Below are 26,608 nucleotides of genomic sequence, written 5' to 3' on the forward strand. Positions count from 1 at the left end.
AAAAAAAAAAAAAGCACCCCAATGTACAAAGTGACAGCACGATGCGCGCCTGGCAACCTGCGCAAGGTGCCAGCCAAGAACAGAGAGTCCGAGGGGGGAGCCTCCAAGGGAAGGGGAGCACCGAGGGAGGGGCGGGTGCGTGTCAGCCACCCCGACCGGCCAGCACACAATGGGCTGCGGAGCATGCGTGCCAAGCACTGGGCGAGGGTGGGTGAGTGGGTGGGTGGGCCGCCGCCGCCGCCGCCCCCCCGCCCCCCACGACGCGGTCCACAGAGCGCTCGGGGGACTCCCCCAACAAGCGCGGCCCGGGTCCGCCCCAGGCCGGGCGCGCGCGCGCGGCTCGGCTCGGCAGACGTGAGTGCGCACGCGCACGCATGCGTCCGTGCGTGCGTGCGTGCGTGCATGCGTGCGATTTGCGATCAGGCAGCGCGGTGGACAGCCCCGGGTTTGGGTGTGTGTGAGAGAGAGCGTGTGTGCGTGTTTTTTTTTTTTTTCTCTCTCTCTCTCTCTCTCTCTTTCTCTCTCTCCCTTCCTTCCTGGGCGGGGGAGGAGGAGTTATATTGCGGGGTCCTTCCTCGCTCAGCCTGGTTCCTCACGGAGCGGAGACGGCAAATGGCGGACTTCGACACCTACGACGATCGGGCCTACAGCAGCTTCGGCGGCGGGAGAGGGTGAGGCCAAAGGCGGGCACGGAGGGGGGGTTGTGGGGGGGGTCCCTGCCGGGCGGAGTCCGGGGGTGGTGGCGGGGGGGGGTGGTTGGAGGAAGGATTTAAGGGGTCCGGAAGGACCTTGCAGTACTCACTCTTGGGTTAGGGTGGAGGAGGAAGAGGCGGCGGCCTGATGGACCGAAGAGGAGCCCCCCCCTCCCCACAACCCCCAGCGCCCCGGGAAAGAGAAGAGACGGGCCTTGGAAATGGCGCGCTCCGGGAGCGGGCGGCGGCGGTTAGGCCCCCCGGGGGTCTTGCTCGCGGCGCCCGGCCCCTCTTCCCGCCCTGAGCGTGGCACCTTGCGGGGGGCCCCTTGAGCCTCCCGAGCTGGGCGGCGGTGGCCGGGGGAGAAGGGGGAAGAAAGGGGAGTTCTCCGCGTCCATGCTCCCCGCCCCATCCCCCCCTCCGGCGCGGCGCGGCGCGGCGGGCTCGGCCTGTGCTCTCTCCGTGCCCGCTCCACCGAGAGGCCCCGCTGCCCGCCCGGGTTCAGGCCCGGACACCTCCCCCCCCACCCCCCCGTACACACCAACTTGTTTTCCCGAGGCCCCGCAGGCAGATCGGATCCGGGCGCACGATGCGCCAGAGAGAGGGGCAAGTCCCCTCCTCCCTTCTTCCTCTCCTGGATCCTGAGACGATCGGCTCCCCCGCGGAGAGGGTGGGGGGGGATCAAGCCAGACAGACCCGTGGTGCCCGGGGTTGGGGGGGCTTGCGAGCCGGCGGGTGGAAATGAATCCTTGTGCGTGTTGTATTAGTGCCTTATGTTGACGGGTGCTGCGTGTTTGCGGGCGGAAATATATATGTGTATTTTTTTAAATCCCCCCACCTTTTCCAAGTTTCCCCCTCCTGACCTGAAGGAAGGAATCGCAGGTAGCCTCGTTCTGACTCCGCTTAAGTGCAGAGTTCTGTGTGTATCCGTAGTCAAATCGCCTGTGTATGGGGGGGGGGGGAAACAAACCCTTCCCTTATGGATTGAAAGCTCCAGATGTTTTAATTCCAGCATCGACCACCACCACTTTTTTGGTTGGTTAGTTGGTTTTGAAAACTACACTACCCACATACAGAATTGTCAGGAGATACAGGCCCCCCCTTTTTTTCTTCCCCCTTTGCTATTTGTCAAGGGCACACTTACTTGGACTTTGTGTCCTTTTACCGAAAACATCCCCCCCCCAACATCATAATAGTTCCTACTGAGGTGTTAGGTCGCCTAGAGTTGCAGTGTCTTTTGTTTGGTGAAGAATGATTTCACTTGGAAGTACTTTGGGTTGGGAATGGCTCAAAAACAAAAGGATTGTTTTGGTGCAGGAATATATACCCTATTCTGGACACTATAAGCAGGAGGTTGGGTAGCACAAAGCCGTGTGTACTTCGAAGAATGTTTTATTTGCTAATAAAATTAGAACTAGGTGTTGGATGACATGTTAAAATAAATACCTTTAGGGTAGCTTTCTAGGCATCACTTCTGTATTTCAGGCTTACTGAAATTTGATAACTAGGTGCCCACACACACACACCAGTTACCAAAAAAAGCATTTTTTAACTTTTTAAAAAATATAAGTAATATATTTTTTTAATTTGACAGTGAAAGAGGGAGAGAGGATGGGTGTGCCAGGCCCTCCAGCCACTGCAAGCAAACTACTCCAGACGCGTGAGCCCCCGTGTGCATCTGGCTAATGTGCGTCCTGGGGAATTGAATCTGGGTCTGTTGGCTTTGCAGGCAAACGCCTTAACGGCTAAGCCATCCCTCCAGCCCTCATTTTTTAACTTAAATATTTATTTATTTATTTACAAGAAGAGAGACAGAGAATGGGCATGCCAGGGTCTCCAGCTGCAGCAAACTCCAGATGTGTGTGCCACCTTGTGCATCTGGCTTTATGTGGGTGCTGGAGAATTGAACCCAGGTCGTTATGCTTTGCAGGCAAAGAACCTTAACTAAGCCATTTCTCCAGCTCCCTCCCCCTCCCCCCAAAAATTTAAAACTACAAGAGTCTTCTTTTTTTTTTTTTTTTTGGTTTTTCGAGGTAGGGTCTTACTCTAGCCCAGGCTGACCTGGAATTAACTATGTAGTCTCAGGGTGGCCTTGAACTCACGGCGATCCTCCTACCTCTGCCTCCCGAGTGCTGGGATTAAAGGCATGCGCCACCACGCCCGGCCTACAAGAGTCTTCTTAAACAGAGTAGTTCAATTTAAAGCAGGTCCAAGGAATTACATTTGTATTAGGGCTAATATTTTTATTTATTTATTTGAAAGAGACCATGGGTGTGCCAGGGCTTCTTATCATTGCAGACAAACTCCAGATGCATGCGCCCACCACTTTGTGCATCTGGTTTTATGTAGGTATTAGGAAATTGAACCCAGGCCTGCAGGCTTGTAAGAGGCGACTTTCTGCTGAGCCATCTTCTCAGCCCCAGGAATCACTTATTTTAAAATACTTCTCAGAATCAAGCAGGAGTGGCGTGGTACACCTGTAATCCTAGAACCTACCACTAAGTAATTGAGACCGAAGAACCATGAATTTGAAGCCAGCCTGTCTCCAAAAATGAAAGAATTGCTTTATTGCCTTTTTTTTTTTAAGTTACATTCTGGGTTTAGTCCATGGTGGCCTCAAACGCACAGCCATGCTCCCACCTCTACGCGGAATTCAAAGGTGTATATCACCACACCCAACTAAGAATTGCTTTTGAACAGATTTGCCATCTTTTTGGTGATGGTGAGTTAAAGTTAGCTATGAAGGCACAACAACAACAACAACAAAAGATCAGAGCTGGAGTGATGGCTTAGCAGTTAAAGGCACGTGCCTGCAAAGCCAAAAGACCCAGGTTCAATTCCCCAGGACCCATGTAAGCCAGTTGTCCAAGGTGGCATATGTGTCTGGACGTTTGTAGTGGCTGAATGCTCTGGCATGCCGATTCTCTCTCCCCCCCCTTCTCTCTCTCAAATAAATAAAAATAGTTTAAAAAAATTGAAAAGCTAGATCAGCCAGGCGTAGTGGTGCATGCCTTGGGAGGCAGAGGTAGGAGGATCTCTTAAATTCAAGGTAAGCCTGATGGACCCATTCTCTCTCCTCTCTCTACTTGCAAATATTTGGCTGGGCATGGTGGCGCACACCTTTAATCCCAGCACTAGGGAGGCAGAAGTAAGGTCACTGAGTTCAAGGCCAGCCTGAGACTACATAGTGAAATACAGGTCTGCCTGGGCTAGAGATACACCTTACCTCAAAAAGAAAATTAAAAATTGAAAAAATACATTTTGGGCTGGAGAGATAGACAGGTTAGCAGCTAAGGTGTATGCCTGCGAAACCTAAGGACCCAGGTTCAATTCTCCAGGTCCCGTGTGAGCCTGATGCACATGGTGTTGCATGTGTCTGGAGTGCGTCTGCAGTGGGTTGAGGCCCTGACATGCCCATTCTCACTCCCTCTCTCCCTCTCTTTGTCTTGAATAAATAAAATGCTTTAAAAACTATATTTTAAAAAAAAACTTTAAAAATGGGCTGGAAAGATAGCTTAGTGGTTAAGTGCTTGCCTCAGGACCCCGGTTTGAGGCTCGATTCCCCAGGACCCACATTAGCCAGATGCATAAGGGGGCACACGTGTCTGGAGTTCGTTTTGCAGTGGCTAGAAGCCCTGGCATGCCCACTCTCCTCTTTCTCTCTCTGCCTCTTTCTCTCTGTCACTCTCAAATTAAAAAAAAAAAGGCCATTCAAATATTAATTTCAGAATGAAGTATAAGTAAAGTTAATAAAACTAGTTTGAATTTAAAAAAATGGGCCAGAGAGATGGCTTAATGGTTAAGGTGCTTGCCTACAAAGCCTAAAAACCCAGGTTGGATTCCTCAGGACCCACATAAGGCAGCTGCACAAGGTGGCGCATGTGTCTGGAGTTTGATTGCAGTGTCTGGAGGCCCTGATGTGCCCATTTTCCCTATTTCTCTCCCCCTCTCTTGTACAAATAAAAAATAGATCAAGGGTTGAGGATAATGCTCATTGATTAAAGGTGTTTCCTTGCAAAGCCTTCCAGGTTCAGTTTCTTAGCTACCCACATAAGCTGGATGCAGAGAGTGTGGTGTTCATTATTTGCTGTGGCAAACAGACAAGTGAACACGTAGCATTTGTCTCGTTGCACTCCCAAAGCTGGTATGAGAATCCAGAGTAGTATTGTGCATCTCTAAACCTACTCAGAAAGTCCCTTAACTGTTAAGCACCTTCTGCAGCTGATCTGGAATTTTACAGCTGACTTGTTTTGAGACAGGGTCTCATGTAGTGTGGGGCTGGCCTTGAGCCAAGTATGTACCTAAGGATGACTTTGAATTCCTGGTCCTCTTGCTACTAATACCTGTTGCTGGAATATAAGGGCATAAGTTCTCCCCCGTTGGTTTGTGTAGGCTTTTGGTGATTTTTGTCTTGTTGTTCTCCCCCCCCTCCCCCGCCCCCCAGGTTGGGTTTCACTCTAGTCTCAGGGTGGCCTTGAACTCCCTTCCCAGTGCTGGGATTCAAGGCGTGCATCACCACGCCCAGCTTTTTTGTTGTTGTTCATTTTATTTATTTGAGTGTAACAGAGAGAGAGGGCGTGCCAGGGCTTACAGCCACTGCAAAGGAACTCCAGACCCGAGCGCCCCCTTGTGCATCTGGCTAATGTGGGTCCTGGGGAATCGAGCCTCGAACCAGGGTCCTTAGGCTTCACAGGCAAGCGCTTAACTGCTAAGCCATCGCTTCAGCCCCTTTTTTTTTTTTTTTTTTTTTTTTTTTTTGAGAGAGAGAGAGAAGCATATATGTAGAGAGAATGGGCATGACTGGACATTGACCACTGCAAAGGAACTCCAGGTCAGCATGGACTAGAAGAGGCCCTATCTGAAAAAAATAAAATAAAATAAAATCTATTGGTGGAAGCAGGTCTAGTTGTGTAGACTTGTCATACCACTTACTCGGGAGGCTGAGGTAGGATGGTAGGTCCAGGCCAGCCTGTGGAATTCAGTGAGGTATGACCCTCTCTCAAAAGAGAAAATAAAAAGAGCATCTGCCGTTGTGTATAAGGCCCCATGTTTAATTCCCAGAGCAGAGATTGAGATGACATGGGACACACAATACTGTTGGTGAATTCTTTATATCTGAATGGAACTTAAACATGACCATATCAAGAGTTCTTTTTCTTCATTGGAATCTGAAATAAAGCAGTATTACGGGAAAGTTAACCAGATATTCTTTCTTTCTGCTTGTTTTGAGGTAGGGTCTCACTCTGGCCCAAGCTGACCTGGAATTCACTCTGTAGTCAGGGTGGCCTCAAACTTATGGTGATCTTCCTATCTCTGCCTCCCAAGTGCTGGGCTTAAAGTTATGTGTTATCACCCTGGCTTCTTCTTTTTGGGAGGTAGGGGTCTCACTGTAGCCCAGGCTGGCCTGGAATTCACTATGTAGTCTCAAGGTGGCCTTGAACTCACAGTGGCGATCTTCCTACCTCTGCCTCCTGAGTGCTGGGATTAAAGGCATGCGCCAGCATGCTCGGCCTTTCTTCGTTTTTTTATACTAGATGATTTTATTTATTCATTCATTCTTTAAATATTCTGTTTATTTGAGAGTATGGGTTTGCCAAATCCACTTCTGCAAACAAACTCCAGACACATGTACCACTTTGCACATTTGGCTTTATGTGGGTAACTGGATGGACAAACTTGGGCAAGTGTTTACAACCACTGGGAGATCTTTCCAGCCCTATTTCTTAATTTTTTGATGATACTTGGGGTTGAGCCTAAGGCTTATGATGGTATACATGAACTTAAATCACTGGACTACATCTGCAGCCCCAGATACTCATTAATGGTGGATTGTTAATTGCTGTTTGAGTTGTGTTTATCTCAGCAAATGTCTCGGGGCTGTGCAATGCTTACGTGTGCTGATCCACATGCTAGAGGATCAGTGGATATTGGGAAGCCTATTTGTACTGCATTGCATTGTTTGGTGCTTGTGTAAGGTGCCTTTCCCCTAGTCCAGAATGCCGTAGACATCTCCACTGTGAGTCACAAGGATCCCAAGCAAATGGAACAACTATGACGTGAACCTGGATTTAAAAGACACACATTCTCATAAGCCTGTTTGTGTGAGGCAGCTCAGGTTGGCCTCCAACTCACTATGTAGTGGACGATGATATTGAACTTCTGAACCTCCTGCCTCCATTGTGCCTGGTTTAAACAGTGCTGAGAATCAAACCTAGGGCCTCATGCATGTTAGGCAAGCACTCTGTCAACTGAGCTACATTCCCAGCTCCTTGGAGCCTGTTTTGTATCACCATGCAGTTATTAGAGGATGTTTTTCCCCAAGCCTACATAGGGCAGGGCCCCAGTGGGGGCCAGGGACTGCATTGTTCTCAAGCAAATCTAAACACAGTTCCAAATGGCCAAGAGTTGATTGTAGTAGAACTTGAATGGACATTGTTTTGCAGTTTACTAATATACTTTTTTTTTTAAGGCAGGATCTCATTATGTAGGTCTAGAAATCAACATGTAGACCAGGCTAGCTTCTAACTGGACTACTCCTCTTTGCTATTGGCCATAAAGAAGAGAGTAAGGTGATGTCACTCTTGTAGGGCAGCAGAGGCAACTGTCAAGCCTGAGGAGGAGGAGGTAGCAATTGCTTATGTGTACCTGCCAAAATTGCTGAAGTTGCAGATTAAAGTTTTATGGAAGTTTGGCGCTGTGGTGTGAGCTGTAGACCAGCTCAGTTGGGCATGTAGCTCAGTGGCAAAATGCCTGTTTGGCATGTACATGTTCCTGAACTCAGTCCCCAGGAGGCTGAGGCAGAAGGATAACCTGGAGCCCAATAGGTCACTAACCTGGACAGCATAGCCAGATCCTTGCCTCCAAATACACAGAAGACGGCGGCAGGAGTGCTGTGCCTATGACCCCTGCACTCCCTGTGGCTGAGGCCGGAAGCCCAGATCTCAGGGTCAGCCTGGGCTGTGGTGATAATACCTGTTTCCCAAAAGAGAGGAGATAGGCGTCAGGTTCTAGTTAGGGAATTTTACATTACAGTTCTCACCTTTGACCTTGGCACTGGTGTCTATGTTTTTGCGGTTTTGAAATTATTTTCAGGCCTAGGCTGGTCTGCTCCCAGCGCGCCACCTCACCTGCCTTTGTCTCTGTCTCTTCCCCCCCACCCTTTGGTAAAATACATATACCATCAGAGTTAGCTCTTTGCATTTTCAAGGTGGTGGGGTCTCGCTCTAGTCCAGGCTAACCTGGAATTCACTATGTAGTCTCAGGGTGGCCTCGAGCTGACAGCAATCCTACCTCAGCACTGGGGTAAAGGTGTGCACCACTACACCCGGCTCACAGTTTGCACTTCAGCCACTTTAAGTATGGCGGGCACCTCCACCTCCTTGACTCTTCTGCTGCTGAAGCCCAAACCCTGCTCCTGAACAGGAGTCATCTCCCTCCCCTAGTCCTGCTCACCACCACTGCTGCTGCTTGCACTGAGCCAGTGGGGATTTTTTGTTTTGTTCATGTGTTTATTTTTGGCAGTCCTGGAATTGAATCTGGGCCTTCTCTGCTAAACAGGTAGTCTGGCATTGAGCTCTAGCCCCAGGCCAGTTTTTTTATTTACTTATTTTTCTGTTATTTATTTACTTACTTTTTGGAGACAAGGTTTCACTCTAGCCAAGCATGACCATGAACTCCTGATCCTCCTTTGCCTCTCCTGCCTCTCGTACTAGAATCACAGACCTATGCCACTGTGTCCAGTTTTTGTGGGTGTCTTCCCCAGTCCCCATGGGGTCTCACTGTAGCCCAGGCTCACCTGGAGCTCACTCTGATCTCAGGCTGGCCTTGGACTCACAGAGATCCCTCCACCTCTGCCTCCAGAGTGCTGCGATGAGTGATGTGCGTCACCATACCTGCTGCTTTTTGTGTTTTTAATTTGTTACTGCTTTCACCAGGCAGTGTGTTTTGTAGCAGACTGCAGAAACCTGGCCTGTCCCCCAGTTTTTACTGTTCGAAGCACAGGAAACTCCATGAAAGGTTCTTAGTGCTTGTCACAACTGTGGAGTCTTTTGTTTTTTTCCAATTGTTTACTCTTCTACCCCCAGGATATTACCTCCAAGAAGACTGGAATTGCAGTGAATTTTGTCCACTAAGATTAGGACAGTCACGATTCTGCTGTAAAGTGATGTTAGTGGAAGGATCAGTGGAGCTGAGCTGAGCTGAGTGAAGGAACCAGGCTCAGGAAGACAGACAAAGGCTACATTTTCTCTGCTGCACAATCCAGAATTGCATCCGTGTAAATGGGGGTATATGACACGAAGCCAGAAAGAGGGTCAGCTGCGAGCAGAGTGGAAGTGTCACGAGGAGTGCTGGGGGTACGGTCAAGGCACAGTGCTCGCCTAACACATGGGGACTAAGTTGAGTCCTCAGTACTACAAAAAAGGAAAAACAGTGAAACTAATTATTCCTTCTGCTACCAGGTAATGAGAGAAAACTGTAATCTGAGTGGCACTTCAGGACAGGGAGAGAAACTGGAAAGGCCAGGCAGAGAGCTGGAAAGTTGGATCCTGTTACCTGCCTGCCATGGGTCTGGTGTTCAGTTTGCTGTCTTCCCTTAGCTTCACTGGGACCATTATGCTCTGTGACAGTGGTTGCCAGCAGTGCTTTCTGAGAGCTTTGCACAGAACAGTACAGGCAGAACCTTGGCCTGAGAGCCCAGAGGGCAGTGTGTGTGGATCCCTGTAATCTCTGGAGCAGGGTTCCCCCCCCCCCAGGGTCTCTCTAGCTCAGCCTGACCTGGAATTCACTATGTACTCTCAGGATGCCCTCAAACTCACGGCAGTCCTCCTACCTCTGCCTCCCAAGTGCTGGGATTAAAGGTGTGTGCCACCATGTCCAGCTTGTTTATTTTTTTATATTTATTTGTACATATGTGTATATGGGTGCGCCAGGGTCTTTTGCTACTATAAATGAAGAACCATCTGGCTTTGTATGGGTTGGGGAATTGAACCTGGGCCAACAGGCTTTGTAAGCAAGGGCCTTAAGCACTGAGCAGTCTCCCCAGCCCCGCCATTTTATTTTGTAAATATCTTACTTACTTGAGAGAGCATAGGCACGCCATGGTCTCTTTGTGGCTGCAAACTAACCATGTGCCACTCTGTGCATCTATCTGGCTTTACCTGGGTACTGGGAAATTGAACCCTAGCTGGCAGGCTTTGCAAGCAAGTGCCTTATCTACTGAGCCACCACCCCCCTTTTGGGGACATTCAAGATATCTCTGATGGAGGACAGCTGGTTTCTCATAACCAGCTTCTGTCTTTACTCTTGGTTTATGCTGCTTTTGTTGACATAAAAAAGGCATCCAGCCTTCTGCATATAAATAGTTGGCAAAATGAGGAATGTGCCAGCCTTACCACCTAATTGTGGGTATCCTGACACGCTATGCCAAGATTCAGCAGAGTGCTCGTTCATCAAACTTTTCTTTTTGTGTTCTGCTGCATTAGATTCTGTCCTCACATGTAAATTGAATGGATTCTGTGCTTTTGTACTGTGTGTCTGTTGGCAGCATTCTATATACATTTTCCATGTGTGATATACAGTATCATGAATCGTATTAATACCAGTTTCCTCAGAAAATGTTAGAATAGTGGGAGGCTGGCAAGATTTTATGTTGCTGGGCCTGGGTCGTCTGTGTTACCATGTGTGGTGAGTGTGCGGCATCCTCCCGTACTTGTTGACGGTAGTGCTGTTTGCTTGTCTGTAGTCCGGAGATTTCCTCCATCAGGCCACCTGCCTGGTTTTCATTGGGAAGGATCCCTCCACTTCCCACGGGACTAGGGTACAGACTTCTGTATGGGTTTTAGAGATTCCTGTGTCAGATGGGAGGATGGGGACCCTCAGGCCTTCATGCTTACTAAAGAAACATCCTTAGCTACTGAGACATCTATAGCATTTCTTTTCTTTTCCTTCCTTTTCTTTAGTTCTTTTTTTGGCTTTTTGAAGTAGGATCTCGCTTTAGTCCAGGCTGTGTAGTCGCAGGGTGGCCTCAAACTCACATTACTCCTGCCTCCCAAGTGCTGTAATGGAAGACATGCACCACCACATCTGGCTGTTTCATTCTCGACTATGTCTCATGCATTCTAGGCCCTAGGCTGGCCTCAAACTCACTGTGTATCCTTCATCCTGCCTCCGCCTCCCAGGTGCTAGGATCAGGGTTTTTGTATGCTAGGCAGCAACTTTACCATTGAGCTATATCCCTATCCCTGCAAGTTTTCAACAAATAAGATTATGTTCCTTTAAGCAGTAGGGCAGGCTGACTGCATCTTCAAGGGGATGTCTGCCTGGTGCTAAATTCTGATAACCATAGTCTGTCTTCAGTGCTTTCAGGTAAAATGATCTCTGAGGATAGAGCCAGCAGCCTGGCTCATAGCTAGCTGCCCAGTGCTTTTCCTTGCTGTGGCTGCCCACCTTGTATGTAGCAGGAATGCTTAGTGTCCCACCCCTCTCCTGACATTAGTAGTAAAAAGTAGGAGGGGAGGGGAGGGAGGGTATTACCATGGGATTTTTAAAAATATTTTATTTACTTTATTTTTTTTCCATGCAAATTAAGCAGATTATTTTATGGCAGAAGTGATCAGTATTTCATGTGACCTTGGAAGTAACTCATGGCCCTCCTTGAATGACAAGCTTCGGGAATTCAAAATTCTTATGCAAGCCATGGACAGTGGTGAGGGATTGAGAGCTTCGTAGTTCGCTTGTCCCTTCATGTTTGCTTGTTTGGTTTCTGAGCCAGTGAGAACCATGACCGCATCTGTGCTTTAGGAGTGTGGAGACTGGATTGGAGTACATCAAGCTTGGCCACAGGAAATCAGCTGGGGAGGGTAGACTTTTCATTCTACTTTGATCTTCACAGTTTGAAAGTGACTGTTTACATATAAACACACAAATACCTAAGCAGAACACTTGCCTAGGTGTGAGTGCCACGTCTGTGTGCACACCAGCCCTGCTATACATAGTACTGGCATCCTGCATACTGTAGCGGGGTCCGATGTCGCACAAGACCACCACCAGGGCCACACACGACAGGCCAGGATCTCTGCGTGCAGCCTCGAACTGTCCCGGAGTGTCAGCTTTTATAGGAAATAAACTCATGATGTTTATAGTAAAAATGGGATGGGAGTTAAACCCCAAAATTGCATACTGGTAAACATGGGGGGGGGTATTTCAAGAAGTCACGAGGTTACATAGGTCACATAGGCAGAACTGAGGCAAGAAACATTCTATGCTATGTAATCACAAAGACATCTATTTTATTTATTTATTGGAAAGGGGGCATAGAGAGAATAGGCATGCCAGGGCCTCCAGCCTCTGCAAATGAACTCCAGACGCATGTGCCACCTTGTGTACCTGGCTTACATGGGTCCTGGGGAATTGAACGTGGGTCCTGGGTTTTTTGTGGGTTTTTTTGAGGTAGGGTCTCACTCTAGCCCAGACTGAGCTGGAATTCACTATGGAGTCTCAGGGTGGCCTCAGACTCACGGCAACCCTCCTACCTGTGCCTCCCAAGTGCTGGGAGTAAAGGCATGTGTCACCACGCCAGGCCCATGGTCTGTTTTTTATAATCATGGAAGTTGTTAGTAAAAATGTGAAAAAAAAAGTAGGAGAGCCTGGAAGGATGGCTTAGGAGTTAAGGCACTTGCCTGTGAAGCCTAAGGATTCATGTTCTACTCTCCAGAGCCCATGTTAGCCGTGTGCAAAGGTGAGACCAGCACTAGGTCACACGTAAGCTTCTGGAGTTCCGTACAGTGGCTGCAGCCCTGGCGCGCCAGGTCTCTCTTCTCTCCTGCATGCGCGCGTGCGCGCGCGCGTGCTCTCTCTCTCTCTCTCTTTCTCTCTCTCTCTTTTTAAAGGTAAGTCAGGCTTGGTGGTGTGTATATCTGACCCCAGCTCACTTTTTTTTTTCTTTAAATGATTTTTATTAGCGTCTCTTAATTATACACAGTAGTGGATTCTTCATGACAGTTTTGTGCTTGTATGTTTCCATCAGCTATTCCTGCTCTCCCCCTCACTGCTTGCCTTCTTTTTTCCTAACTTGCCCCTACCCGTTCAACTGTCATGTCTTGTAGTGACGCAGTGAGTTTCATTAGGGCTGCTTACAGGAGCATACATTTCGAACCAGTGGTTCCAACCATGGAAGAAGACATCCCCTGCCTGCCCTATCAAGTATTAACTGCTTCTGAATCCTTAGGGGGAGTTGGACCCACGAGCCCCGCCCCTGCATGACAAGACACTCTTGTGCAGGTAGTCAGAGCTGATGTGAGTTCAAGAATACAACAACCATATCATGCCCAGACCACCTTCCTTTTTTGGTTTTTCAAGGTAGGGTCTCACTCTAGCCCAGGGTGATCTGGAATTCACTATGTTGTCTCAGGGTGGCCTCAAAATCCAGGGTGTGGTGGTGTGCACCTTTAATCCCAGCACTCGGGAGGCAGAGGTAGGAGGATTGCAGTGAGTTTGAGGCCACCCTGAGACTCCATAGTGAATTCCAGGTCAGCCTGGACTAGAGTGAGGCACTACTTTGAAAAAACAAACAAAAAAAAACTATATATGTATGAATATTAAGAAAAGTGCTTACAGGGCAGTTTGGTGAGCATAATATATGCATTTAGCCAGACAAGAGCAGGCGTTACACTCCTAATGCTCATGACCTCCCCCTCCATGGGCTTTTAATTATGTTTTCAATACCAGCCATGTATTCCCTCCCATGGAGTGGGCCTCAAGTCCAATTACAGACCAGTTGGTTTCTCCTATAAGAGACATGCCACTATTGTACCTTTTGGCTCATTTGGCCGGCTGGCCAGACTTAAGGCTTGCAGTGTCCACTGTATCACTGCTGATGACTTCTCTCTCCCATTGAACTGTGTGCTGCGTAGCTTTTTTCAGCTTTCTGTCAGCTGGTCTATAGGGAGGAAGTTTTCAGCTCAGCTCCACAAGATTTCTCAGTGACCTCGCAGCCCAGGCATGTGGAGTCTTCGCCAGTAGCAGGTGGTTTCTTGTGTAGGCACCCTCTCTGTGGTCTGTTCAATACCTGCATATCCTTGCTAGCTTTGTTTTCTTGTCTCTGTGTGGCAAGTGTGGGGTTGAGGTTCCAGCAGCTCCCTGCTAAGAGTAGTGCCACGGGCTGGAGAGATGGCTTAGCGGTTAAGCGCTTGCCTGTGAAGCCTAAGGACCCCGGTTCGAGGCTCGATTCCCCAGGTCCCACGTTAGCCAGATGCACAAGGGGGCACACGCGTCTGGAGTTCGTTTGCAGAGGCTGGAAGCCCTGGCGCGCCCATTCTCTCTCTCTCCCTCTATCTGTCTTTCTGTCTGTCTGTCGCTCTCAAATAAATAAGTAAATAAAAATTTTTTTTTAAAAAAAAGAGTAGTGCCACGCCGTAGGCTTGTTGTTTCAGATTCTGGGGCCGCTCAGTTGGTTCAGCTCCTGCAGGGCAGGAACTGCATCGGAGTCATGTGCTTTTGTACTCCTACCTCTGACCAAAAACATTCAGAGATGCAGTTAACTTGAGTGAAGAAAAGTGATGTGTCTAAAGGATCTGGTTCATACTGCATGACTATGACCGCATTGTTTGGAGACCGTAGGCTGGCTGTCCCAAAGGGGCAGTGAAGTAACCATAATGGGCACCGAGGACCCTGGGTCAGCAAGGCCACTGACAGCCTGGGAGCACAGAGCTTGACTTAGGTTCAGAGTTGGGTGCAGGGCCCTTTTCCAGCCTGCTTCCCAGTTGATACTCATCCCTGACAGTTTATGTGCCTGTGCTTGGAATGTAGCCTGAGGTGTGTGAGCCTAGCCGGGTGGTAGCTAGAATTACTAGATTTTATATAGCACTCTCTTCATGAAGTAGTTTTTATAGTCAATTAAACTACTTCAGAAAGCTGAATGTTTCATGTATTTATAAAGTAACACAAGAAAACTGAGGCAGAGCTGAGTGTAGTAGGGTATACTTGTGATCCCAGCCCTGGGAAACCTCAAGCAGGAAGAAAATTGAGAGTTCTAGACCAAGGCCAGTAGAGGTGGCTGAGTGATTAAAGCCACTTAACTTGTGAAGTCTGTCTGCCCAGGCTTAATTCCCCAGTACCCATGTAACCTGACAGCCAGGTGCATGTTATCTGGAGTTGGAGTGGCTAGAGGTCCTTGCGCACCCATACTCTGTGTGTGTCTCTCTCTTGCGCGCACGCTCTCTCTCATACTATCTCTGCTTGCAAATAAAGTTTTTTTTTCCAGGTGGGTCCTAGTGAGCTGACCTGTCACGCGCTCAAGTCCCAGGCTAGTTTTGAACTCACAACAATCCTACTTCTGCCTCCCAAGTGCTGGGATTAAAGGTGTGTGCCACCACACCTGGCTTTTTCTTGTCTTGGTTTATTTGAGATAAGGTCTCAATCCTAGCCCAGGCTGGCCTCAAACTCGCATGATCCTCCTACCTCTGCCTTCCCAGTGCTGGGACTAAGGGCATGTGACACCACACCCAGCCTGTTTCAGTTACCTTCGGTCACCTGTACTTGAAAATATTAAATAGAAAATTTCAGAAATAAACAGTGTTTTACAGCATGCAGCTTTACATGCTGTCACGGAAGTTGTGCCATTCTCCCTTGCTGGGGGTGAGTCATCTGTCAGCCCAGCCATGCCGTGTGCCCCGTGCACCTGACGTTACCATGGCTAGTTGTCGCCCCCCGCCCCCCCCCCCACACGTTGTCAGGTCAGTGGTAGTGTGTGCTGTCCTTCTCTATCTCTTCATGTAGCCCCCAAATCTCACCCAGCATGAGAAGTTCAATGCAGACAGCAGAGTTTGAGAGACATGTTGGCACATGGCTGTGGTGGTTCGGCTGTTAGTCAATATTGCCGTCACTGTGCCTGATTTACAAGTCCAACGAGCTTATAGTGTTTAAATCATTGGTGGTGCAGTTTTCAGATGTTCTGATGGTACCGTGCATTTCCTTTCTTTTCTTTTCTTTTTTCTTTTTTTTTTTTTTTTTCCTTTTTCTTTCTTTAGACAGGGTCTGTCCTCAAACTCACTATGTTGCCAAGGGTTACTTTGAACTGACCTTCCTGTTTCTGCCCCCTAGTGCTGGGAGTATAGGCATGCTCCACCACACTCAGCTTCTGTGGGTGCTCCTATCATCACAGAGCAGACAGATGCATGCACATGGCAGTCAGAGAATAGCCTTGGGTGTTGGTCCTCTCCTTCCATATGCTTTCTTTGGGACAGGCAGGGAGTCTCCTGATTCCACCTTCCATTGACATATTGGTACTGCAGATGCCTGGGCCACTTTTACATTAATGAGGGCACTAGAGTAACTTCTGTAGGCAGGCTTGTGGAATGGGTCCCCCGCCCCCGGTACGCCTTGTAGGATCTCACTCTAGCCCAGGCTGGCCTTGAACTCAATGGTCCTCCTTCCTCTGCTTCCCAAGTATTGGGGTTAAAGGCATGCGCCACCACACCCAACCATGGGTACCTATTTGGTGAGAAGGGAGGGTTTCAAGGTAGGGTCTTGTTCTAGCCCAGGCTGACCTAGAATTTACCGTGTAGTCTCAAGGTGCCTAGGCAATCCTACCTCTGCATCAAGAGTGCTTGGATTAAAGGTGTGTACCACCATGCCTGGCCTACAGGTACTCTTTTGATAAACAATGTTTTAAAATACATAAGAATCTGTGATTAAGGTAACATGGGTGGGATTGCTGGGTGGCCCTTGTGACAGTACTAAACAGTGTGGCAATTCCTGCTATAGCGACTTGAGCCCTGTGTTTTTCCCTAGGTCCCGAGGCAGTGCTGGTAGCCATGGTTCCCGGAGCCAAAAGGAGCTGCCCACAGAGCCCCCCTACACAGCCTACGTAGGGAACCTACCTTTTAACACGGTTCAGGGAGACATCGATGCTATCTTCAAGGATCTCAGCATACGGAGTGTACGGCTAGTCAGAGACAAAGACACAGACAAATTTAAAGGTGAGTTTGGGTGCTTTGTGTTACGGGTCAGGACTGGGGGGAGGTGTAAAGAGAGTGTGTGTAAGCTGCTTGTGCAAGTGTGTCCCATGGTAGCCTGGTCCATGGAGTTCTTTTAACTCATAGGTCTGCATTTCCATTTGGAGCACTGTTGTACATAGAGGCCCATTTGCAGCAGTATGTGCTGTGTACCCAGATATGCCAGTCCTCTCCCTGCTGGCACAGGAGCTATCCCCGAGGTGAAAGGGGGGGTGGAGTGGAGGATTGGAGGATGGGACCAACACCTTTTAATCTTAAGTTGGGCTTTTGTTTTTTTATTTTTTTTTAATTATTTATTTATTTATTTATTTTTTTTTTAATATTTTTTGTTCATTTTTTATTTATTTATTTGAGAGTGACAGACACAGAGAGAAAGACAGACAGAGGGAGAGAGAAAGAATGGGCGCGCCAGGGCTTCCAGCCTCTGCAAACGAACTCCAGACGTGTGCGCCCCCTTGTGCATCTGGCTAACGTGGGACCTGGGGAACCGAGCCTCAAACCGGGGTCCTTAGGCTTCACAGGCAAGCGCTTAACCGCTAAGCCATCTCTCCAGCCCTGTTTTTTTATTTTTTAAGATAAGCTCTCACTATAGTTCAGGCTGACCTGCAGTTCACTATATAGTCCCAGGCTAACCTTGAACTTACAGAGATCCTCCTACCTCTACCTCCTGAGTTCTGAGAGTAAAGGCATGAACCACTATACCCAACACTTAGGTTCTTTTCTTTTTTTCTTTTACTGGTGGGGGGTGGGGGATCGTTGAGGTAGGGTTTCACAGTGGTCCAGGATGACCTGGAATTCACTGCATACTCTCAGGATGGCCTCGAACTCACGGCAGTCCTCCTACCTCTGCCTCCCGAGTGCTGGTATTAAAGGTATGCATCATTACGCCCAGCTTTTTTTTTATATTAATTTTATTTATTTATTTGCATGCAGAAAAAGAATGAGAATGGGTACACCAGGGCCTTTAGCTACTGCAAATGAACTCCAGATCCATGCACCACTTTGTGTATCTGGCTTTATGTGGGTACTGGGGAATTGAACCTGGGTCCTCTGGTTTTGCCACTGAGCCACCTCTTCAGCCCTCTTAAGTTCTGTTTTTATAACAGACTGTGGATATGCCAGGACCTTTTGTTGGCAGGCATGCTTTGTGAGCAAGTGCCTTTAACTACTAAGTCATCTCCCCATCCTGGAGACAAACAATTTTTAAGGCACTTTTCTCCTTTGCTGACATGTTTTTCTTGGTAGTTTGCTTGTTATTCGGTAGTCATAAAATCAGGTTTTAGCCAGGCGTGGTGGTGCACACCTTTAATCCCAGCACTCGGGAAACAGAGGTAGGAGGATTGCTATGAGTTCAAGGCCACCCCGAGACTACGTAGTGAATTCCAGGTAAGCCTGGACTACAGTGAAACCCTACCTCGAAAAACCACAAAGAAAAAAAAATCATGTTTTAGGGGCTAAATGGATGGCTCAGAGGTTAAGGCGCTTGCTTATAAAGCCTAATGGCCTAAGTGGCACATGAATCTGGAGTTAAATTGGCAGTATTAGGATGCCCTGATATGCCCATATTCTTCCTCCCTCCCTCCCTCTCTCTCTGCAAATAAGTAAAAATATATAAAACCGGGTTTTGAGTCAGCCATGGTAATTTAGCCCTTTAATCCCAGCACTCAGTAGGCTGAGGTAGGAGGATCACTGTGAATTTGAGGCCAGCCTGGGCTAGATGAAACCTTGCCTCAAAAAAAAATACAGGGATGGAGGGATAGCTTAGCAGTTAAGGTGTTTACTTACAAAGCCAAAGGACCCAAGTTCGATTTCCTAGGATCCACGTTAGCCTGGTGTGCCCATCCCCCCACTCTTCCTCCCTCCTTCCCTCTCTCTCTAATAAAAGTTGAAATATTTTTAAAAATGATAAAGCCCAAGTTTTGTCAGTTTCCCTTGGAAAAGTCAGGGACATGGGAAAGACTGGCTCCTTTCTGCACACCCGTGTCATGGGGTACTTTGAGAGAATGGAAATGATGGCGGGAGCAGTAGCCTGCTTCCCAGACCTTGAGGGAAAGTGCAGGTGCCCAGTTCGGTGGATTTATATCATGTCAGCAAACCACAAAGAGTGACCTTGCACTGTGCCACTTCCTGCTTTTAGACCCAGTGATGCTCCAGCAGGGACACAGGCCTCAGGGAAGCCCAGCAGCTTGCCTGCCAACGAGCACTAGGAGACCAGGCTTGTGTAACTGTTAGTGTGGGAAGCCAGCTTCATGCTGTGTCCGTATTGTGAGTTTTGGAGTTTGGCTCCTAACGGGGAGAAGGGTGTGTTCACTTAGCGCTCTAGAGGGCGAGGTGTGTGTCTGTGACCCATCATTGCCTCCTTGAACTTGGCACTTCTCCTAGTTGCCCTTCAGTGGCAGTGGTGTGTTCTCAACACAGTGGTGAGAAGTCAACTTAGACCTTCAACACCTGCCATCTTGAGGGCTTCTGAGTGGAGTATGACTGTCCCACGAGATTAGGACATTCTGGGGGAGGACAAGGTACGGCGTGAGCATATGGGGCTGAGCAGTGCTTTGCCCACGTTGAGACTTGGCAGTGAGGAAGATGATGTCAGCATCACAGATGTCATTAGCCTGTGCAGGTCCCAAGGCCACTGACACCCACAGAATGAGTGCCCTTCTTGCTGAGTATATATGTTTTAGGCTTGTGGGACAACTCATACCAGCTCTCTTGAGTAGGAAGTGGGTACATCCTGAGCCCCTTTTTTCAAAGCATTAATTTGAATCTAAAATGTAACCCCCAGTTATATCGTGTAAAGCAGAGTTACCTAGAAGCTGAGTAGCTCTGCAGTGACCCAAGGAAGGCTTTACTGTTATGGTTAGTAATGCGCAGTAGGCTGGGCTGTGCTTCCCTGCAGTCTGGATTCCATCTCAGCACCACAAAAGAAAGGAGGGAAGGGGAAACAAGTAAGAAGGGAACTTTGGGAAGCAGTGCTGTGGTCTCTGTTCCCTTAGCATTTTCTAACTGATGAGGTAAACGTGGGAAGACCAGCCTTCTTCTGATGGGGAAACACTCCCTTTGGGGCTTTGCAGTCTGCTGTCACCTACATGCCTCCACGCATTCCTGTGGCATAGAAAAATGCACAGGTGCCTTTAGAAGTTAAATTTGAGTTCTGTTGTCTTCCAGGGTTCTGCTATGTAGAATTTGATGAGGTGGATTCCCTGAAGGAGGCCCTGACATACGATGGTGCAGTAAGTACCTCGGCTTCCCTGCCCTGGCAGTGACGAAGGTTTGTGTTCTCTCCATACTCTCTTACGCTGCTTTCCTTTGTTGTCAGCTCTTGGGTGACCGGTCACTTCGAGTGGACATTGCAGAAGGCAGAAAACAAGATAAAGGCGGCTTTGGCTTCAGGAAAGGTGGACCTGATGACAGAGGTGATTGGTTGTTCAGTGACTGAATATCACTTATTGTGTGTATGCCCACCACCTACCTCTCCTTGGTGCCACTCGCAGAGCAGAGCTGGGGAGATCCTTGGGAGCCTCAGAGCTGTTCCTAACACCTTAGGGAATAGTGGTGCTCCGGCAAGCTGTTTGTTTGTTGTGGGTTTGTATTTTAGGTAGTCTTGCTCTAGCCCAGGCTGGTGTGGAATTCACTGGTCTCAGGGTGGCATTGAGCTGAGCTCATAGCAGTCCTCCTACCTCTGCCTCCTCAGTGCTGGGATTAAACTTGTGCACCACCATGCCCAGCTGGGGTTTTTTTGTTTGTTTGTTTGTTTGTTTTGTTTTTAATTTTTACTTATAAGAATGAATGAATGTATATGAATGGGCATTCCAGGGCCTATCACCACTACAGACAAACTCCACATGCATGCACCATCATTTGCATCTGGCTTAAGTGGGTCTGGGGGGATCGAACCCTAGGTCCTTAGGTTTCGTAGGCAAGCACCTTAACCAGTAAGCTATCTCTACAGCCCTCCCCACCCACCTCCCTCACAGGTTGTGTGTCTTTCCATATTGCTGCAGCAAGGTAAGGATGCAACCTGAACTTTGTCCTTTTTGGGTCTCTTCAGGAATGGGTGGCTCTCGAGAATCTAGAGGTGGATGGGATTCCCGCGATGACTTCAATTCCGGTACAAGTACTTCAAGTCTCTCACTTTCCCCTTCACCTTGCTGCCCTGCCCCCTTAGCTTCCTTCATCAGTAACTCATGGCATCATGGGTGGAAGGCAGATCAGGCCTGTCCCCCAGTGTGTCCCCTCACCTGAGCCAGCTCTTGGTTGTGCAACTCCTCAGTATGTGTTTGTGGTTTTTGTTTTGTTTTGAGGCAAGCCCAACAGACCAACCTTTTTGAGTTGTGTGTGTGTGCAACCTTGTACATCTGGTTTAGGTGGCATCTGGGGAGTTGAATGTGGGTCCTTAGGCTTTGCAGGCAAGTACCTTAACTGCTAAGCCCCTCTGATTTTTTTAAAAAATATATTTATTTATTTATTTATTTGACAGAAAGAGGGAGGGAGGGAGAATGGGCACACCGGGTCCTCCAGCCACTGCAAATGAATTACACTGAACCATCTCTGCAGCAACTATGATTTTTTTCTTTTTGGTTTTCGAGGTAGGGTCTCGCTGTAGCTCACGCTGACCTAGAATTCACTACGTAGTCTCAGGGTAGCCTCGAGCTCATGGCGCTCCTCCTACCTCTGCTTCCGAGTGCTGGGATTAAAGGTGTGCGCCACCACGCCCGGCAGCAACTCTTAATTTTTAAGAACAGGAGGAGGAATTCAGACATGCACAGAAGAGGAAATGAAAATGTCCCACTGCGTGTTGTTAGCCTGCTTGAGGCCACACACACACATAAATCCCCCCCCCCACCCCACTGGAAGTGAACAGCCAGTGTGCTACAAACTAAGGAGTCCTTCCTTCCCATGGGTAGTGTGTTTCATCGAAGTCTTTAAACACCTGCTTCTCATTTCTGCATCATTGCCCATTGTGCATCTGGAGTCCACTTGAAATGAGTGCCCTTGGTTTTGCTCCCAAGCCCTCTTCATGCCCTTGTCTTATCAGCAGTGTTTGTCTCCTTGGCATGGGCGTTGGCTAATTTCTGTGGTGCCAGACACTGAGAGCCACGATTACTTAACTTCATGCTGAAGGGGGTGGAACACAGAAAGGTAACTCCAGTCTAGAGTATGGTAATGTCAGACTAAAAGATTTGAATTTGTTTGTTTGTTTTTTGAGGTAGGGTCTCCCCCTAGCCCAGGTTGACCTAGAATTCGCTATGTATTCTCAGAGTGGCCTCGAACTCTCGTCAATACTCCTACCTCTGCCTCCCAAGTGTGTGTGCCATCATGCCCAGCAAGATTTGAATATTAAGACAAATGCGCACACACAGGAAAGACAGATAAACTAATCTTTAGTTATTAGGTAGGACCTTGGGATTCACTGTGTGTGTACAAATGTATTGACCTTCTCAGTCCTCCTGCTTCCACTTCCAGAAAGTGCTGGGATTACAGACAGGTGGCACCCATACCCAGCTTTCATTGCTTTTTTTGTTAGATACTGTGTCACTTGACCTGTTTTCAGAATCCTTGTTCCAGTTGGGTACAGCAGCTCACACCTGTAATCTCAGCATTTGGGAGGCTGAGAGGATCGCCGTGAGTTAGTTCAAGTCTTGCTTGAGCTCCAGGTCAGCCTGGGCTAGAGACCCTGCCTCTCACCTTGGAAAGTGAGAAGGCTCACAGTCAGTCCTTTCCATTGACGATGTCTGTGTGCTGTGAGGCACCCTGGGTGCTGCATTAGACATGCCCAGGGAATTGCAGTGCCTTCCAGTACAGCCTCCTCCTTGCCCACTCCATTCCTTACCCTGTTTATTGTGTCATTTTAATCAGTAGTGCTGATGCTGGACCTGTAGCTTTCTCTCTCACTCTGGAGGGCTATGACTTTAGGCTGAGTGGAACTCCTGGCCTGTTTGTAGGGCACAGCCTGATGGCACTTAAAAGCTTCCAGCACTGGCAAGAGGGCTACTTTGAAACAGCAGTTCTGTGCTCCTAACATGGGAGCTGAACAGGCAAGAGAACAACAAGTCTGAGGTCAGCTTGAGCAGCACGCCCACCGCCCTATCCCCAGAAAAAAATACTCAGAATTATATATAATTTTCTTCAGGGAGGGTTTAATTCTAGCCCATGCTGACATCGAACTCATGTTGATCCTCCTACCTGAGCCTCCTGAATTGGGATGATAGGCATGCATAGTAACAACATTACAGGGTACAAAAGACAGTCCCCTCTGGGAACAGTGACTAAGGAAGCAAGCTTACACGTTCACACTCGTGTCTTGCATGCTACTGATGCTAACTCCACTCCATGGGCTGTGCTGGTGAAGGAGGTATCCTGTCCTGAGCACTGCCCATGAAGACAGCCTCTACAGCTTCAGTGAAGGCCTGAAGCTCGCTTTGGAAACTAAACTGCCCTTAAATTGGCAGCAATCTTCCTGCCTCTAGGAAGCCTTCTGCAAACTGATGGGAATTGCAGCATCTGTAAGTGAGGTAGTTTATACTGTGGGGACTTAGTAGGCAGAGCAGGGGACCTGAAGATGTATCACTGTGAGGTGCCCAGATGCTGGTGCTATTTCTGGTTTTTCGAGGTAGGGTCTCACTCTGGTCCAGGCTGACCTGGAATTCACTATGTAGTCTCAGGGTGGCCTCGAGCTCACAGCGATCCACCTACCTCTGCTTCCCGAGTGCTGGGATTAAAGGTTGCGCCACCACGCCCAGTTATTTTATTTTTTTAATGTGTGAGACAGAACTGGCATGCCAGGGCCTCTAGCCACTGTAACTGAACTCCAGGCACATGTCCCACCTTGTGTGTCTGGCTTATGTGGGATCTGGAGAGTCAGACATAGGTCCTTAAGCTTCACAGGCAAATGCCTTAACTACTAAGCCATCTTTCCAGCCCCTAGCTTGTTTTAATTTTGTCTTAAGAATTTTTGTGTCTTTGTGGTTTTATGTTTTAAAGTGCAAATACTTGGGCTGGAGAGATAGTTTAGTGGTTAATTAAGGTGCTTGCCTGTGAAGCCTAAGGACCTGTTGCACAGTCAGATTAACATTGCTGGCAGAAATCGCCCAACAAAGAGCAGCTTTTGTGGGGGGAGATTCTTTTGGCTTACAGACTCGAGGAGAAGCTCCATAATGGCACGGGAAAATGCATGAGCAGAGGGTGGACATCACCCCCTGGCCAACGTAAGGTGGACAGTAGCAACAGGGGAGTGTGCTGAACACTGGCAAGTGGAAACTAGCTATAACACCCATACTCCCACCCCCAACAATACATACACTGCCTCCAAGAGGCATTAGTTCACAAATCTCCATCAGCTGGTAACCTAGCATTCAGAACACCTAGGTTTATGGGGGACACCTGAATCAAACCACAACACAACCCAAATTCAGTACCCACATAAAGCCAGATGCACAACGTTGTGCATGTATATGGAATTCATTTGCAGTGCCTGGAGATCCTGGCACACCCATTGTCTCTGCTCTTCTCTCTTTGCTCAGACATCTGTTTCTGAGGCAGTAGTGGAAAGCTGTTGTGAACTTGGTGTCTCTTCTTTTCCTCAGGCTACCGGGATGACTTCTTAGGAGGCAGGGGTGGCAGTCGCCCTGGGGACCGGCGAGCAGGCCCTCCTATGGGCAGTCGCTTCCGAGATGGCCCTCCCATGCGTGGTTCCAACATGGACTTCAGAGAACCCACAGAAGGTGAGGCTGCTGTCACCTTCAGACAGGGTGGTGGTTCCCTTGTAACCTTGCCTTCTTGCTCTATGTACTTGTTACCTAGGTCAGACCCTAGTAAGTTGGCCTTGTTAGAATGTCTGGCATTGTATTTGTGTGAGGCTGTTTAGAAACTGGGCTGGGCACAGCATGGTGGTCACACCTCTAAACCCAGCACTCAGGAGGCAGAGGTAGGGTGGTCTGTGAGTTCGAGGCAGCCTAAGACTACAGAGGTAGTTCCAGGTCTACCTGGGCTGGAATAAGATTCTATCTCGGAAAAGAAAGAAAATTGGGTGGGTTGGTCTAGATAGCACATCGGAGGTAGAGGCAGGAAGATCAGCAGTTTAAAGTATGTTGACTTTTAGGTCAGCCTGGATTATATGACACTCTGCCTCAGACAGACAGAACAAGGTGGGCTGTGTCACTGCGGCCCCGTCACTTGGGCTGTCATGCCTAGATGTGAGGTACAGCCACTTCACGAGAACTGCCTTGTTTTCTCTCCCCAGAGGAGCGAGCACAGAGACCACGGCTGCAGCTTAAACCTCGGACAGTGGCAACACCCCTCAACCAAGTAGCCAACCCCAACTCCGCCATCTTCGGGGGAGCCAGGCCCAGAGAGGAAGTGGTTCAGAAGGAGCAAGAATGAGCCGGGGTTGGGAGGGGTGGGGCATGGGGAGCTAGAGCAAGGCCATGGCCCAGTGGCCCAGCCGTCCACCGTGCAGGCCCCATTCCCGCGCCTGGCACCGTCCTCCTTTCTTTCAGCGGAAACACAGAGCTTGTGAGTGCATGTCAGCTGTTAACAAGTGGTTTCTAGTACATTCTTGGCTTTGCTGTATCTATCTAGTGCCTGTTTTGTGCTTTCTTTCTCCTTCCTTCCTTCCTTCCTTCCTTCCTTCCTTCCTTCCTTCCTTGCCCTCCTTCCTGTCCTCTCCTCGCTCCTCTGCACAGTGTCTGCAGGAGTGGTGGTGGACAGGACAGGACAGTGCCCAGCTGCTGCTCCTTCCTCCGCCGTCCTCTGCTTCCTCTTTTCTTTACGCTCCTGGCCGCACTGCGGGCCGGTGGCTGCTTCCTCTGCTTTTGCTCAGAGCTGCTTCACCTGCATGTGGAGTTCTGTGTTGCTGCGGCTTCAGGGAGAGCCGGAGTCGCCAGCAAGGAGGCCGGTGGTGTCTTGTTTCCATCCGGGATGAGCGAGCGTGCAGAGTACCGGCCCTGCTGATCCTTGCAAACTGCTGTCGGGGTGCTGGTGGGCAGTCCCCTGCTGTCGTGGCTTTGCTCTGGCTCCCTCTGCAGACTGCAAGTTTGTTCCTTGCTCTCCAGGGTCTTGGAGGCCCTGCGGGGTGCAGCCCGCTGCAGCTCAATCTGTTTCCCGGGGCTGAGGCCTGCCGGAAGCAGGGGTGGTGCTGGAGCCGCATCGGCAGCTGTGCCAAGTCTGCGGGGTCTCCCTCTGTCTGTCCTGTCTGTCTGTCCCTGGGGCACTGAGTATGGGCGCCTTCTTCCCAGCACATCCAAAGTCCATAAGGAAAATGGGCCTAGAATCTGGCACTTTACCTGGTGAGGCGCTGGCTGTGCGCAGCTGCGGAGAGGTGAGGACGAGCCCGTGCCGCCGCCGCGCCCGCTGCCCTCCTCCCCCTCGGGGTGCTGGCCGCTCCCACCGGGAGTAAGGCTCAGGCCTCTGAGCTTGAACAGCTGTGTAGGAACCAAGTCCGTCTGTCCTGGTGGGAGCACTTGAGGGGCAGCCAGCCTCTAGAGCCCTAGGGAAAGACCCGACTGCAAGGCCCGCAGCTGTGCAGCTTGCTGAGGCGGCGCCTCCTCTCAGCCGGCAGCCCTGGCTCGAGCTTGTCTTTGTCACAAGGCCTCAGCAATTCACAGAACTCTCGCTCCTTCCTTACGCCTGCCATCTTCTCTGCTTCTGAGATAAAGAACCATTTGTGTAACACCAACACCTAACTTAAGACAGACATGCCTTGCGTGGTCGTAATCAAAGCTGACCTAGTACATCTCCTATGCGGAAAAGACAGAACACACATCCACGTGCACTGCCGGGCGGCCAGGGGACGCAGTGTGAGAATGGGATTCCAAACACTTCACACATTCAGTTCTACGACAGAAAGGGATCTATGGATGTGGTATTTTGTGAATGACCTTTTAAATAAAAGACAACCTTACATAA

The 26,608-nt window shown here is 49.1% G+C and overlaps 1 protein-coding gene across 2 annotated transcripts; it reads left to right on the forward strand.

Moving 5' to 3' along the window:
• Positions 1 to 473: 473 nt before the first annotated feature.
• Eif4h (eukaryotic translation initiation factor 4H) lies at positions 474 to 26,608 on the forward strand. Of its 2 annotated transcripts, XM_004666254.2 has the most exons (7): positions 476 to 671; positions 16,482 to 16,669; positions 19,871 to 19,935; positions 20,022 to 20,118; positions 20,754 to 20,813; positions 24,289 to 24,426; positions 24,945 to 26,608. In XM_004666254.2, the coding sequence occupies exons 1-7, from the start codon at positions 613 to 615 to the stop codon at positions 25,082 to 25,084; spliced, it is 747 nt and encodes a 248-aa protein (XP_004666311.1). In that variant the 5' UTR covers positions 476 to 612; the 3' UTR covers positions 25,085 to 26,608. The 2 variants fall into 2 exon arrangements, with proteins under 2 accessions (XP_004666312.1, XP_004666311.1); XM_004666255.2 differs by lacking the exon at positions 20,754 to 20,813 and having other exon boundaries at positions 474 to 671.

The sequence above is a fragment of the Jaculus jaculus genome, chromosome 2 (genome assembly GCF_020740685.1).
Source record: "Jaculus jaculus isolate mJacJac1 chromosome 2, mJacJac1.mat.Y.cur, whole genome shotgun sequence".
NCBI classification, from domain to species: domain Eukaryota; kingdom Metazoa; phylum Chordata; class Mammalia; order Rodentia; family Dipodidae; genus Jaculus; species Jaculus jaculus.

Excerpts from the sequence above, each read along its gene's own strand:
- Eif4h (XM_004666254.2), top strand. The coding sequence starts at position 613 with ATGGCGGACTTCGACACCTACGACGATCGGGCCTACAGCAGCTTCGGC. Across the intron at positions 16,670-19,870 it reads AGACACAGACAAATTTAAAG|GGTTCTGCTATGTAGAATTT; the intron begins GTGAGTTTGGGT and ends GTTGTCTTCCAG. Across the intron at positions 24,427-24,944 it reads CTTCAGAGAACCCACAGAAG|AGGAGCGAGCACAGAGACCA; the intron begins GTGAGGCTGCTG and ends TTCTCTCCCCAG.